Genomic DNA, 13,342 nt, shown 5'->3' with positions numbered 1-13,342 from the left:
TTGGACATGTTGACATACAACCAGCAGATCTTGGGGGAACATCCATACACATTAGAACATCATTCTGTTCTGCTTACATACATCTAAGTCTACTTTCACACCAGTGGTTTTGCTGGATCCCTCATGGATCAGCGAAAACGCTTCCGTCATTACAATACAACCATCTGCATCCGTTCTGAACGGATCCGGTTGTATTATCTTTAACAAAGCAATGGCGGATTTGTCTCTAAAACCATTGTAAGTCAATGGGGGACGGATCAGTTTTCTTTTGTGTCAAAGAAAACGGATCCGTCTCCATTGACTTACATTGTGAGTCATGATCGATCCGTCTTGCTCCCCATCCCAAGACGCACTCAAAAACGCTGCTAGCAGCGCTTTTGTGTGCGTCACGGGAATGCAATGAAATGGAACGGAATGCATTCTGGTGCACTTCGTTCCCTTCAGTTCAGTTTTGTCCCCATTGACAATGATTGGGGACAAAACAGAAGTGTTTTCCTCCACTACTGAGATCCTATGATGGATAGCGGAAAGGAAAAGCGCAAGTGTGAAAGTAGCCTAATGTGTATGAGCACCCTAGGATGGAACATGGCACCATTGGATGAAACGTTATATGAGTACTACATGATACAATGTAAACTACAGTATTTTTCAGACTATAAGACCCACTCCCTTTCCCCCCCAAAAATGGGGGAAAAGTGGCAGTGATTGTTATAGTCTGAATCTAATGACTGCTTCCACTATGGAAGTGGTCATCAGCATGCGGGAGGCATGGGGAGATGAGGGCAGCGATGTCAGACTGTACTCACCTCCCCTGGTCTTCTTCTGGGTCCTGCTGTGGTGTTCTGACTGCGTACAGCAGCAGGACGTAGTGCACATAGGCGCGCACTATGACCTGACACTGTGCGCATCAGGTAACAGTACACAGCATCAGAGGCTGATATGATCTAATTGGAGGTCTAATCTGAGTTTGATGGGGGTTGGGGGGTCTGATACGGGCTGATCTGAGACTGATAGGGTCTGACCTGAGTCTGATGGGGGCTGTGGGGTCAGATCTGCGGCTTAATACAGCTGGGGAGTCCAATCTGAGGCTGATTGGGGGTCTGATCTGAGTCGGATTGGGGCTGGGGGTCTCATGGGGGCTGATCTGAGGTCAATGGAGGCTCGGGAAGTCTGATCTGAGGCTGGGGGGTCTGATGGAGGCTGGGGGGGTCTGATGGGAGGCTGATCTGAGGCTAATGGAGGCTGATGGGTCTGATGAGAGGCTGATGGAGGTTGATGGGTCTGACAGACTGATGGAGCTTGGGTCTGAAGACGATTGGGGGTCTCATCTGAGGTCTAATGGAAAATATTTTTTCCTCCTCTAAATCCTAGGTGCGTCTTATAGTCCATAAAATGCATCTCTACCGAATGAAATTGAATACATGAAAAAAAATATTCCTTGAAGCAGAATAACAAGAGTGCAGTGGTATCTCCTTTCTACGCAGTGGTTTTGGCCCCTCACTGGCACCTTATCTATTTCAGTGATGTGCAGGTGTCAATTCTTAATTAATTGGAGAAATGAAAAGAATATGGTGTACGAGTAACACACTGACATTAGCGTCTAACTGGTTCATTCTCTTAGTGTTTAGCACCAGTTACTCCATAGCACATTATTTTGGGGGTAGTTTATTCCCCTCTCAGGCAGACATTCTTGCTCTACAAGTTTCCTCTCTATAAACTCACCAGGCCGTGTGTCTAGAGAAACCCACACAGAACACACCTGTAAAACAAACTACAAGGCCACTGTGCAGAGGTTTGGCAAACAAGGCATTGTGCCTGATCGGACATGTACAGCCCAGCGGAGAGATAGCGAGAAACCTTCTGCTCCTACCAATAAAACCTCCCGGAGGGAAGCGGGGCCCTTAACTCCTTCAAGGCTAGGTTCAAATAAACCTACTATGTGCTAGTATTTTTCCAGTCAACTTTGTTAGGGCTCATGCGCACGAACGTATTTTCTTTCTGTGTCTGTTCCGTTTTTTATGCAGATCATATGCAGAACCATTCATTTCAATGGGTTTGCAAAAAAAAAGAAAACGGAAGTTACTTCGTGTGCATTTCATATTTTCTTTCCTTGTCCGTTCAGTTTTTTTTGTGTCCGCAGAAAACTGTATGTTTGTATCACAAAAAAAATAGAACATGTCCTATTATTGTTCGCATTACGGACACGAATAGTACTGTTCTATGAAGGGCCAGCTGTTCCGTTCCGCAAAATACGGAATGCACACGGATGTCATCCGTATTTTTTGTGGATTTGTTTTTTGCGGACCGCAAAATACATACGGTCTTATGCATGAACCCTTAGATGCCTGATCCTTTGTTCCTGCAAACAATAAGTTGCTGCCAGAGGTGTTTGGAAGTGGCTTATTCCCCTCTCCCCACGGAAAACACATGTATGCTCAGCCGAGGAAGAATAGCTATTAACCACATCAAGCCTATGCCCACCAGCTACTGTCAGTTTATGGGCAGCTTTAGGTGACGTCATCACGCAATAAATCTCTTATCATCAGTGTACTCACCTGTAAACTGAGGGAGCGTTTCACTGACGCCAGTGCTGTCGGTCAGGTTACAAATATCTGAGTCACTAGACGAATAATCAGGGGAGGTGAGATAAGCCAAAAAGGGCAAATCTATGTCATTGACATCCAAGCCATACTCTGAACAGTCCCAGGAATTTGGGGTGGTGGAAAGATCTGCAAGTAAGGTGAAATAAAGAATACCATTATCCTAAGAGCGTTAAGTAATGTAATAGACAGACCCTTAGTTCTGATATATCATGACAGGGAGCATTCCACAAGATCGGCGCTTAGTAAATGTGGTGCCGATATTCAAAAAGGGATCAGAAGCAGAGCCCGGAAACTATAGGTCGGTAAGTTTAACATCTGTCGTGGGTAAACTGTTTTTCTAAGACTACGGTACTTTCACACTCGCGTTTTGGCTTTCCGTCTGTGAGATCCGTTCAGGGTTCCCACAAGCGGCCCAAAACGGATCAGTTTTGCCCTAATGCATTCTGAATGGAAAAGGATCCGCTCAGAATGCATCAGTTCAGTCTCCATTCCGCTTTGGAGACTGACACCAAAACGCTGCCTGCAGCATCTGATGAAACGGAGCCAAACGGATCCGTCCTGACAGACAATGTAAGTCAATGGGGACGGATCCGTTTTCACTGACACAATATGGCACAATAAAAAACGGATCCGTCCTCCATTGACTTTCATTGGTGTTCAAGACGGATCCGTCTTGGCTATGTTGAAGATAATACAAACAGAGGCAGACGGTTGTATTATCTGAATGGATCCGTCCATGACGGATCCGCACAAAATGCCAGAGATGCTATCTTGGAGTACCTCAATGAAAAGTAAATAATGCCATACCAGCATGGCTTCATGAGGGATCAATGGATGTCATGTATCTGGACTTCTCCAAAGCATTTGACACTGTACCACATAAAAGGTTAGTATATAAAATGAGAATGCTTGGACTGGGAGAAAACGTCCGTATGTGGGTAAGTAACTGGCTCAATGGTAGAAAACAGAGGGTGGTTATTAATGGTACACACTCAGATTGGGTCACTGTCACTAGTGGAGTACCTCAGGGGTCAGTATTGGGCTCTATTCTCTTCAATATATTTGTTAATGATCTTATAGAAGGTTTTCACAGTAAAGTATCAGGTTTTATAGACAACACTAAACTGTGTAAAGTAATTGACACTGAAGAGGACAGTATACTGCTACAGAGGTCTCTGGATGAGGTTTATCACTTACATATAAGGTTATGCACATGGGAAGGAATAATGCAAGTCACCCGTACATACTAAGGGCTGTTTCACACGAGCGGATGCCGTGCGTGACATCCGCTGCGTGAATGACAGCCAAGACCCGATGCGGACTGCAGAAGCACGGAGCATTAACCTGATTGATAATGCTCCGTGCCTCTCTGTGATCTCTTTACTACAAAATCACAGTGAGATAAAGTTGTCTTTGTGATTTCGTAGTAAAGAGGTCACAGAGAGGCACGGAGCATTATCAATCATGTTAATGCTCCGTGCTTCTGCAGTCTGCATCGGGTCTTGGCTGTCATTCACGCAGCGGATGTCACGCACAGCATCCGCTCGTGTGAAACAGCCCTAAGCGAGTCCATTGCGGGAATCACACTCCGTGTGCGAGTGTGATCCACCGCTCTGGACTTGCAGGAGCGCACGGCATTATCATGATTTATAATGCTATGTGTCTCTACATAGCCTTTTTTCCACAGAATCATAGTGACATAAAGCGGTCAGTATGATTCTGTAGAAATAAGGTCAAGCAGAGACACACAGCATTATAAATCATGATAATGCCGTGCGCTCCTGCAAGTCCAGAGCGGTGGATCACCATCAAAGCAGAGGATCACATCGAGCGTGATTCCCGCAATGGACTCGCTCGTGTGAAACAGCCCTAAGTGGCAAAACACTGGGTTAGGGCTCATGCACACGACCGTGTGCTGGCCAGACCCATGCTGCAGACCGCAAATTGCTGTTCGCAATGCGTCCGCGATCCGCATCCGACGGTCCGCACCGCAAAAAGTAGTGCATGCACTACTTTTTTGCAGTGTTGAAGCACGGACAGAAAACCCACGGAAGCACTCTTTAGTGCTTCCGTGGGCTTCCGATCCGTGCCTCCGTTCCACAACACATCTCCTGGATTGCGGACCCATTCAAGTGAATGGGTCTACAATCCGTGACCGGACCTTCCGTATGTGGACCACAATACGGCCACAGGGACAAATAGGGAAAATTTGCTTCTACCTCACTGGGTTTTTTGTTACATACAGGTTACAAAAAATGATCTATGAATGTACTATGTAAAAAGACCCTGAAGAGGACCGTAAGTATAAACCCACTCAGTGTACATAAATACACCTAATGCCAAAAATGAACTGAGATTGAACGGGTATATCATCAAAAAATAAATCCTTTATTGAATATGAATTACATATATAAAATGAGAACATAATACAACAGATAAAACATGACTACACCTGAGGAGGTATGTCAGCACTGAGAAAAAGGGAGTGGGGTAGAGGAATGGAGACAAAAAAGTAAAACAGCTGACTTAGGGCTCTTTCACACTACTGTATTGCTATTTTAGTGTTTAGTGTTTATATTGGGCAGACTAGATGGATATTGGGCAGACTAGATGGGCCAAATGGTTCTTATCTGCCGACACATTCTATGTTTCTATGTTTTGCGGTCCGTTTTTCACGGATCCGTTGTTCCGTTTTTTGTTTCCGTTCCGTTTTTCCATATGTCATATACAGTATACAGTAATTACATAGAACAAATTGGGCTGGGCACAACATTTTCACTAGATGATTCCGCAAAAAATGGAACGGACATATATAGATGCATTTTCGTATGCATTCCGTTTTTTCTGCCGACCCATTGACTTCAATGGAGCCACTGAACGTGATCTGCGGCCAAATATAGGACATTTTCTATCTTTGCACGGAACGGAGATACGGAAATGGAATGCATACGGAGTACATTCCGTTTTTTTTTGCGGACCCATTGAAATAAATGGTTCCGTATACGGAACGTAAAAAACGGCCTGCAAAACGAAAAAAAAAAAGGGTAGTGTGAAAGAGGCCTTATAGCTGTGTGTATGTATAAAGACATATAACATCCAAAAGGATGCAAAGTGCAAGTAAAGAATGTAATAAAAATAGATCACCACATCAATAAATGGTCACAGCAGGCAACATAGCAAAGTGCAAGTGCATGATAACAACTGAAACTCCATACCCATAGTTATATGGCCGTGGCACAGTAACAACATCCACTAAAAATGACCTAAGTAGATATAATCAAAGACCAGGGCCTATAGCTACATCCCTAAACACTCACAGAGACATAATATAAATGCATACCCATTGTGTTGAGGAGAGCCACGGGTTTTTTGCAGGATAAGGCCTCATGCACACGGGCATTGTTGTGGTCCGCATTTTTTGCGGCTCGGGTGCGGACCCATTCACTTCAATGGGGCCGCAAAAGTTGCGGACAGCACTCCGTGTTCTGTCTGCATCCGTTGTTCCGTTCCGTGGCCCCGCAAAAAAAATATAGCATGTCCTATTCTTGTCCATTTTGCGGACAAGAATAGGCATGTCTACAATGGGCTGCCTGTTCCGTTCCGCAAATTGCGGAAGGCACACGGGTGGCTTCCGTTTTTTGCAGATCCGCAGTTTGCGGACCGCAAAAAACGGAATGGTCGTGTGCATGAGGCCTAACAGGCTGAACTGGATGGACAGATGTCTTTTTTTCAGCCTTGCAAACTATGTTACTATGTATATTACAGGTCTGTACCGCACAAAATCCACCAGAAAATCCGCAGGTGTGGATTATTACTGTGGTGTGGATTATTACTGTGGTGTGGATTTGGATGTGGATTTTTACATGCATGGTAAGATGCAGGAAAGGATAACTTGGGGGAAGTCTTTATGCTGCACACGTGAAGGCACCCTACTATGGCCACATGTATGAGGCCTATGGCTGTGACGACACCCAGATTGTTTGCACTATGATAACCTCAATAGTAATGGTCATGTGAAAATTGCATGCGTAACAAATCTAAATATGCCAGTGGTCACCTGAAGATAGTCTTTTTGCCTCCGTCAGGTGAATGGGCCTATGGATGCGTTTGCTGAGAGGTTGCCCTGCACATACACTGAAAACATAGTTTGGAAATAACCTTAGGTTACTTTCACACTAGCGTTATTTAAATCCGGCGTTCAATTCCGACACCGGAACTGCCCGCCGGATCTGGAAAAACGGATTACATTTGAATCCTGATCAGGATTTTGATCACAATGAAAAAATGCATTGGAAAAAACGGATCCACCATTTATGGACTTTTTTTTTCACATTTTTCAAGTTTAGGCCTCTTTCACACTTGCGTTGTCTGGATCTGGCGCGTACTCCACTTGCCGGAATTACATGCCGGATCCGGAAAAACGCAAGTGTACTAAAAGCATTTGAAGACGGATCCGTCTTCAAAATGCTTTCAGTGTTACTATGGCAGCCAGGACGCTATTAAAGTCCTGGTTGCCATAGTAGGAGCGGGGGAGCGGTATACTTACAGTCCGCGCGGCTCCCGGGGCACTCCAGAATGACGTCAGAGCGCCCCATGCGCATGGATGACGTGCCATGCGATCACGTGATCCATGCGCTTGGGGCGCCCCGGGAGCCGCACGGACGGTAAGTATGCTGCTCCCCCGCTCCCCGCTACACTTTACCATGGCTGCCAGGACTTTAGCGTCCTGGCAGCCATGGTAACCATTGAGAAAAAGTTAAACGTCGGATCTGGCAATGCGCCGAAACGACGTTTAGCTTAAAGGGAACCTGTCACCGGGATTTTGTGTATAGAACTGAGGACATGGGCTGCTAGATGGCCGCTAGCACATCCACAATATCCAGTCCCCATAGCTCTGTGTGCTTTTATTGTGTAAAAAAAACGATTTAATACATATGCAAATTAACCTGAGATGAGTCCTGTCCCTGAGATGAGTCAGGGACAGGACTCATCTCAGGGTAATTTGCATATGTATCAAATCGTTTTTTTTACACAATAAAAGCACAGAGAGCTATGGGAACTGGATATTGTGGATGTGCTAGCGGCCATCTAGCAACCCATGTCCTCAGCTCTATACACAAAATCCCGGTGACAGGTTCCCTTTAAGGCCAGATCCGGATCAATGCCTTTCAATGGGCATTCATTCCGGATCCGGCCTTGCGGCAAGTCTTCAGGATTTTTGGCCGGAGCAAAAAGCGCAGCATGCTGTGGTATTTTCTCCGGCCAAAGAACGTTCCGTTCCGGAACTGAAGACATCCTGATGCATCCTGAACGAATTTCTCTCCATTCAGAATGCATTAGGATAAAACTGATCAGGATTCTTCCGGCATAGAGCCCCGACGACGGAACTCTATGCCGGAAGAAAAGAACGCAGATGTGAAAGAGCCCTTAACATGCAAAAGCCGGTTTTCTGAAAAGCCTGATCAGTCAAAAAGACTGAACTGAAGACATCCTGATGCATCCTGAACGGATAACACTCCATTCAGAATGCATTAGGATAAAACTGATCAGTTCTTTTCCGGATTTGAGCCCCTAGGACGAAACTCAGCGCCGGAAAAGAAAAACGCTAGTGTGAAAGTAGCCTAATTAGCCGGTGATGGCTAACCTCCGGCACTTCAGCTGTGGTGAAACTACGACTCCCAGCATGCCCCATTCATTTCTGTGGAGAAAAGGCAAGGAAGTGTACATCTTGGGAGTTGTAGTTTTACCACAGCTGGAGTGCCGGAGGTTAGCCATCACAGCCCTAAACTGTTTACTGTAGCAAACTCTCAGCTGTGAGAAGTATTAGTTCTGCATGGATGTAAACAAGAATGCTTCTCTTCACTGCCAGCAAGCAGTGATGTTGAATTTGGCAATTGAGACAATACCTAGAGTTGCACATATTTTAGTTCATTCGCAGCAAGCACTTGTTGATTATACAAGTAGCTTTAGCTAAAGGGGTTATCCCATGATAAATCTAAAAAATGAAAATCTGATATTATATAGTACAGGATAATCTATAGCCCTGAACCTCACATGGATCCAGAGATATATCCCTTCATTGCTCCAATTTCTCTGCTAGCTTTATTTCAAGTTGGCAGCTCATGGGGCGTGTCCTTTCTACTGCAGTTGAAGAATGAAAGTGAGCATGTGCTTTCATCTCAGCGAGCAGGACAGAGAAATAAGAAAAAGAGTAAACAGCAGGTGGCGCCGTACAGATAGATTTTATTGAATAACTCAGTGACTATAATACATTTTTAATTACATGCAATTATAAAAGTATTTAGATCCAGGTGCTGGTGTAAAAAATTTAGAATATTTTTTGGGTGGGACAACCCCTTTAAATTAAACTGTAAAGTCCTTGCTTTTGTGATTTCAACTTTCAATAAAGTTATCTGTGCGGTTGACGTGCTTGTAGCACGCTGAGGAGGCCCATACTCGCCTGAGCGTGCTGGATCTCTAAATATAGATGTTTAGACATACAACAGTGCCCGTATGACCCTACCTCCCGATCAGTCTTACGGGAACCTCTCACGAGCTGGACATTCCTGCTCTACCTGTTTCCTCTTGTCTGCCGCACAGTACCAAGAACAGTCATGTGCTTAGTGCTTGCAGGTGTATGTTCGGTCTATGCCCCCAACACATAGGCTGAACCCCTGCGATGCCCAACAGCAGGTCCACATGCAGCACACTTTGTCCACTTCAAGTCCGCAGGGAATCTACTGCAAAATCTGCCCGTGATTGAATGCAGATTTGCCTTACTTTTCACCCTTTGCATTGGGAAGGGCAGAAATCGGCTGTGACAATCAGAGACAGCTAGAGATTGGGCATGTTGTGGGATACAAAGTGTGCAACATGCCCTGAATTCTGGGTTTTTTCCCTCTATTTGGGGACATGGTTTTGAAAACTCTTGAGTTGTACTGTAAATGGCCAGGTGCTGGATTCACACCAAAATTCTCAATAAATCCGCCATGTCTGAACGGGGCCATAGTATCCTTTTGGCAACTGCTGGGCTTTATATGTCAGTATACCTTGCAATGGCGCCCTATGGGCCCCACCTATAGGCTCTCTATAAGGCCTGTTTCACACTACCGTATGGCTATTTAAGTGTTTAGTGGTCCGTTTTTCACGAATCCGTTCAGTTTTTTTGTTTACGTTGTGTTTCCGTTTTTCCGTTCTGTTTTTCCGTATGGCATATACAGTATACAGTAATTACATAGAAAAAAATTGGGCTGGGCATTTTCAATAGATGGTTCCGCAAAAACTGAACGGATACGGACATGTTCTATCTTTCAACGGAACGGAAATACGGAAACGGAATGCATACGGAGTACATTCAAGTTTTTTTGCGGAACCATTTAAATGAATGGTTCCGTATACGGAACGCAAAAAACGGCCCGCAAAACAAAACAAAAAAAAACCAGTAGTGTGAAAGAGACCATTTATCAGAGGCATCCATCAGAGGGAGGTATACATAATGTGAACAGCGCCTTTCCCCTCTGATGTTATTTGCCTCTTTTCTTAAAATCAGCTCAATTTCTTAAAGAGGTTGTCCAAGATCGGACAATAAAAATAATTCCCTTATCTAAGGGAAAGGAAATGGCACAACAACATATAAGACCGATTACTTACCTGGTAAATCCCCAGCGTCGGAGTGCCAAGTAAACAAAGCATGGCGGGGAAGACCAGAGTGTTTCCTGTAGATCTAAACTCATGTATGTAAAGCCTCTCAGGTAAGAAGCTGTGACATCACAAGTGGGTTTCAGTCAGGTCAGTTGCTGTGACATCACAAGTGGGTTTCAGTCAGGTAAGCTGCTGTGACATCACAAGTGGGTTTCAGTCAGGTAAGCTGCTGTGACATCACAAGTGGGTTTCAGTCAGGTCAGCTGCTGTGACATCACAAGCAGGTTTCAGTCCACGTGAGCTGCTGTGACATCACAAGTGTGTTTCAGTCAGGTAAGCTTCTGTGACATCACAAGTGGGTTTCAGTCAGGTAAGCTACTGTGACATCACAAGTGGGTTTTCTGTCAGGTAATCTACTGTGACATCACAAGTGGGTTTCTGTCAGGTAAGCTGCTGTGACATCACAAGTGGGTTTCTGTCAGGTAAGCTGCTGAATGTACTTGCTCGCCGTCGCAACCGCAGCAGTGTGCAGGTGTAATTACAAGTCCGCCATCCCCATTCACTTCAATGGGAAGGCTCCTTCCTGCTTAAGATTGTCCCCCCCACGATCTGATATTGATTAGCTATCCTGAGGATAGGTCATCAATATAAAAAAAGCGGAGAACCCCTTTAATACTCAAGAGTATGCTGTGATTGAGGTATGACTAAAGACACGTGAAAAACACACATGCGGTTATTACAAATGGAACACATTTATTTAGCATGTTTAGCAAGATCGACTGTGTTTTTCAGATGTGGTTTTCATGCAATGTCAAACACACTGTGTGAACGCACCCCTAACAGACACCGCAGATTCGCCACTGCAAATCTTCATGCAGCAAATCCTCAGCGTTCTACAGTACCAGCAAAGTGGACAAAATTTTAGTGTAAAGGCACAACTACACTGCAACATTGATGTCGCACCAATGTCGCACGATAATCTTTATACTGATAGTCTATGGCAGTGATGGCGAACCTATGGCACGGGTGCCAGAGGCGGCACTCAGAACCCTCTCTGTGGGCACCTGCACTGTGAAAAAAGTCTATGGTGTACCAATATGCCTTAGACTTTTCCTGCCATTCATCAGCGCAGGGCGCACTATGAACAGCACAGGCAGCGCACTGAATGTAGGCAGGCTAGTATGGCTAAATGATAAAGTACATGGAATATATACTATATTGAACTATAGTATTCAGGTTAAATTGCCGTGTTGGCACTTTACGATAAACAAGTGGGGTTTGGGTTGCAGTTTGGGCACTCTGCCTCTAAAAGGTTTGACATCACTGGTCTATGGTGTTACACTGCGACTTGCAAATGGATTTTTTTTGACTGTTGCATCGCAGTCGCAGCATGTCGCAGTGAGACACCATAGACTATCATTATAAAAATTGTTGCGTGACAAATGTCGTGAAGACCTAGCCTAAAAGTCTGCAGTGTAACTCGACCTGCCATGTGGATTTAAAACCTGCAGCATGTCAGTTTATACTGCCAAATTCCACCGTAGATTTCAGGTTACTTTCCGCAGCCAATTCATCTGGTTTTTGGCGTGGTTTGATCCACAGTGGACATTTCCGCTATATTTTACGAGACATTTTAGACATATTTCTCTCTTCTCCTACAATCTCATGGCTGCCATACTTGTATACCACAATGGTGCACGTCTTTAATACATTTGCCGAATTTTGTGACTCCTTGTAGTCACACCTCTTTCTCTCACTTGGAAACGATCAAACTATCGAGGTAGGCATAAAAAGTGACCAAAAAAATCTAATCTGAACAAAGCACCACACAGATATAACCTTATAATTCCTACTAATAGGGCAGATTTCGATTCCTTAGCATTAGCCGTTGTCACTCCTGTGGATACTGTATAATACAGCAGATGGTATAGTTGGTTGGACCATTAAAGGGGTACTCCAAGACTAGAAAAAGATGGCTGTTTTCTTCCAAAAACAGCCTCACTACTCTCCCCATGTTGTGTGTGGTCTTACAACTCAGCTCCATTCACTTCAAGCTGCATTACCAGGCACAACCTATGGACAGGTGTGGTGCTGTTTTTGGAAGAAAGCAGCCGTTCACCCCTTTAATGACAATCTAAGGCAAGCTCTACATAGGGATGGTTTTCCTCAGACCAAGGCTGGAGTACATACTTTATGAAGTAAAAAAGTCATACCTTCCAACCATCCCAGATCCGGCGGGACAGTCCTGGGACGGCTGAGGTATGTTCTTTCCCGAGGATGCGGGGAACCGTCAGCTACCTGCTTCACTATTCATGAAATTTTTAGGTCCTCCCCCAGGATCATTGACGATCTGGCAGAATTATGATGGAGTCTGAGGCCACCATATAATGAGACAATTGTAACTCAAAGAGCCGAAATGCCATCTTACCTGTTAGCGTAGTCTGGCTGGCACCATTGGCGAGATCTGCGGTGAAGCTGGAGAGGAAGGTGAAGGGTAGCGCTGATGAGTGGTACATCCTGGCAGGTAGAGTCCGGATCGGTCACAGGCAGATGGGGCAGGACATTGATCTTAGTTGCTGAGAGGACACATCGCTCTGTCTTCATGTGATGGGAAACTGGGCCAGAGGCTGACAGAAGAGGAGGAGGCTTTACTGGAGACCAGTATAATTACACCCAGTAGGGCAGAGAGTCTGGTTATGCCACTGGCTCTTTGTTTTTACCTGATCTCTATTCAGATTTCACAATGCAACTGTTCCAAGAAGCATCAGGGAGTGAATAGGAACCTAATCGGGGTTTCTCCTCCTCATTGTTTTTCGGGTAGTGCTGCTTTCTCAGAGTTTCAGTTTAAAACTGCAGCATGGCAGTTGGCCAGCTCTTACCTTGTCATTAGCTTCAGGGCACTCCCTGTAAGTTTATCTAAGCAAACAAAGAGTTATTGTACGGTGACGGACCGGCTGCATTCTTCAGAATGAAAGGCCAGAGACAAACCACCATGACGAAAACAGGCCTAATGAGAAGATGGGCTAGCATGGTCAATGGCATAATTATCGATCACATATGAAACGGTCATTTACCTGTGTGGTTCATTCTTGGGTCAA

At 44.9% G+C, this 13,342-nt stretch overlaps 1 protein-coding gene across 1 annotated transcript in view; it reads right to left on the bottom strand.

Annotated features, from left to right (window-relative positions):
- Positions 1–13,107, bottom strand: part of LOC122928586 (ETS-related transcription factor Elf-5-like) — a 36,225-nt gene extending 23,118 nt beyond the window's left edge. Inside the window, exons 1-2 of the mRNA XM_044281567.1 lie at positions 12,673–13,107; positions 2,556–2,729 (exon numbers count right to left, since the gene is read on the bottom strand). Of these exons, the coding sequence (XP_044137502.1) occupies positions 2,556–2,729; positions 12,673–12,760 (262 nt within the window). The 5' untranslated portion in view covers positions 12,761–13,107. The remainder of the gene's footprint in view (positions 1–2,555; positions 2,730–12,672) is intronic.
- Positions 13,108–13,342: the final 235 nt, after the last annotated feature.

Source organism: Bufo gargarizans, chromosome 2, assembly GCF_014858855.1.
Source record: "Bufo gargarizans isolate SCDJY-AF-19 chromosome 2, ASM1485885v1, whole genome shotgun sequence".
Lineage (NCBI taxonomy): Eukaryota > Metazoa > Chordata > Amphibia > Anura > Bufonidae > Bufo > Bufo gargarizans.
This window is presented reverse-complemented; position numbering and strand designations above follow the sequence as displayed.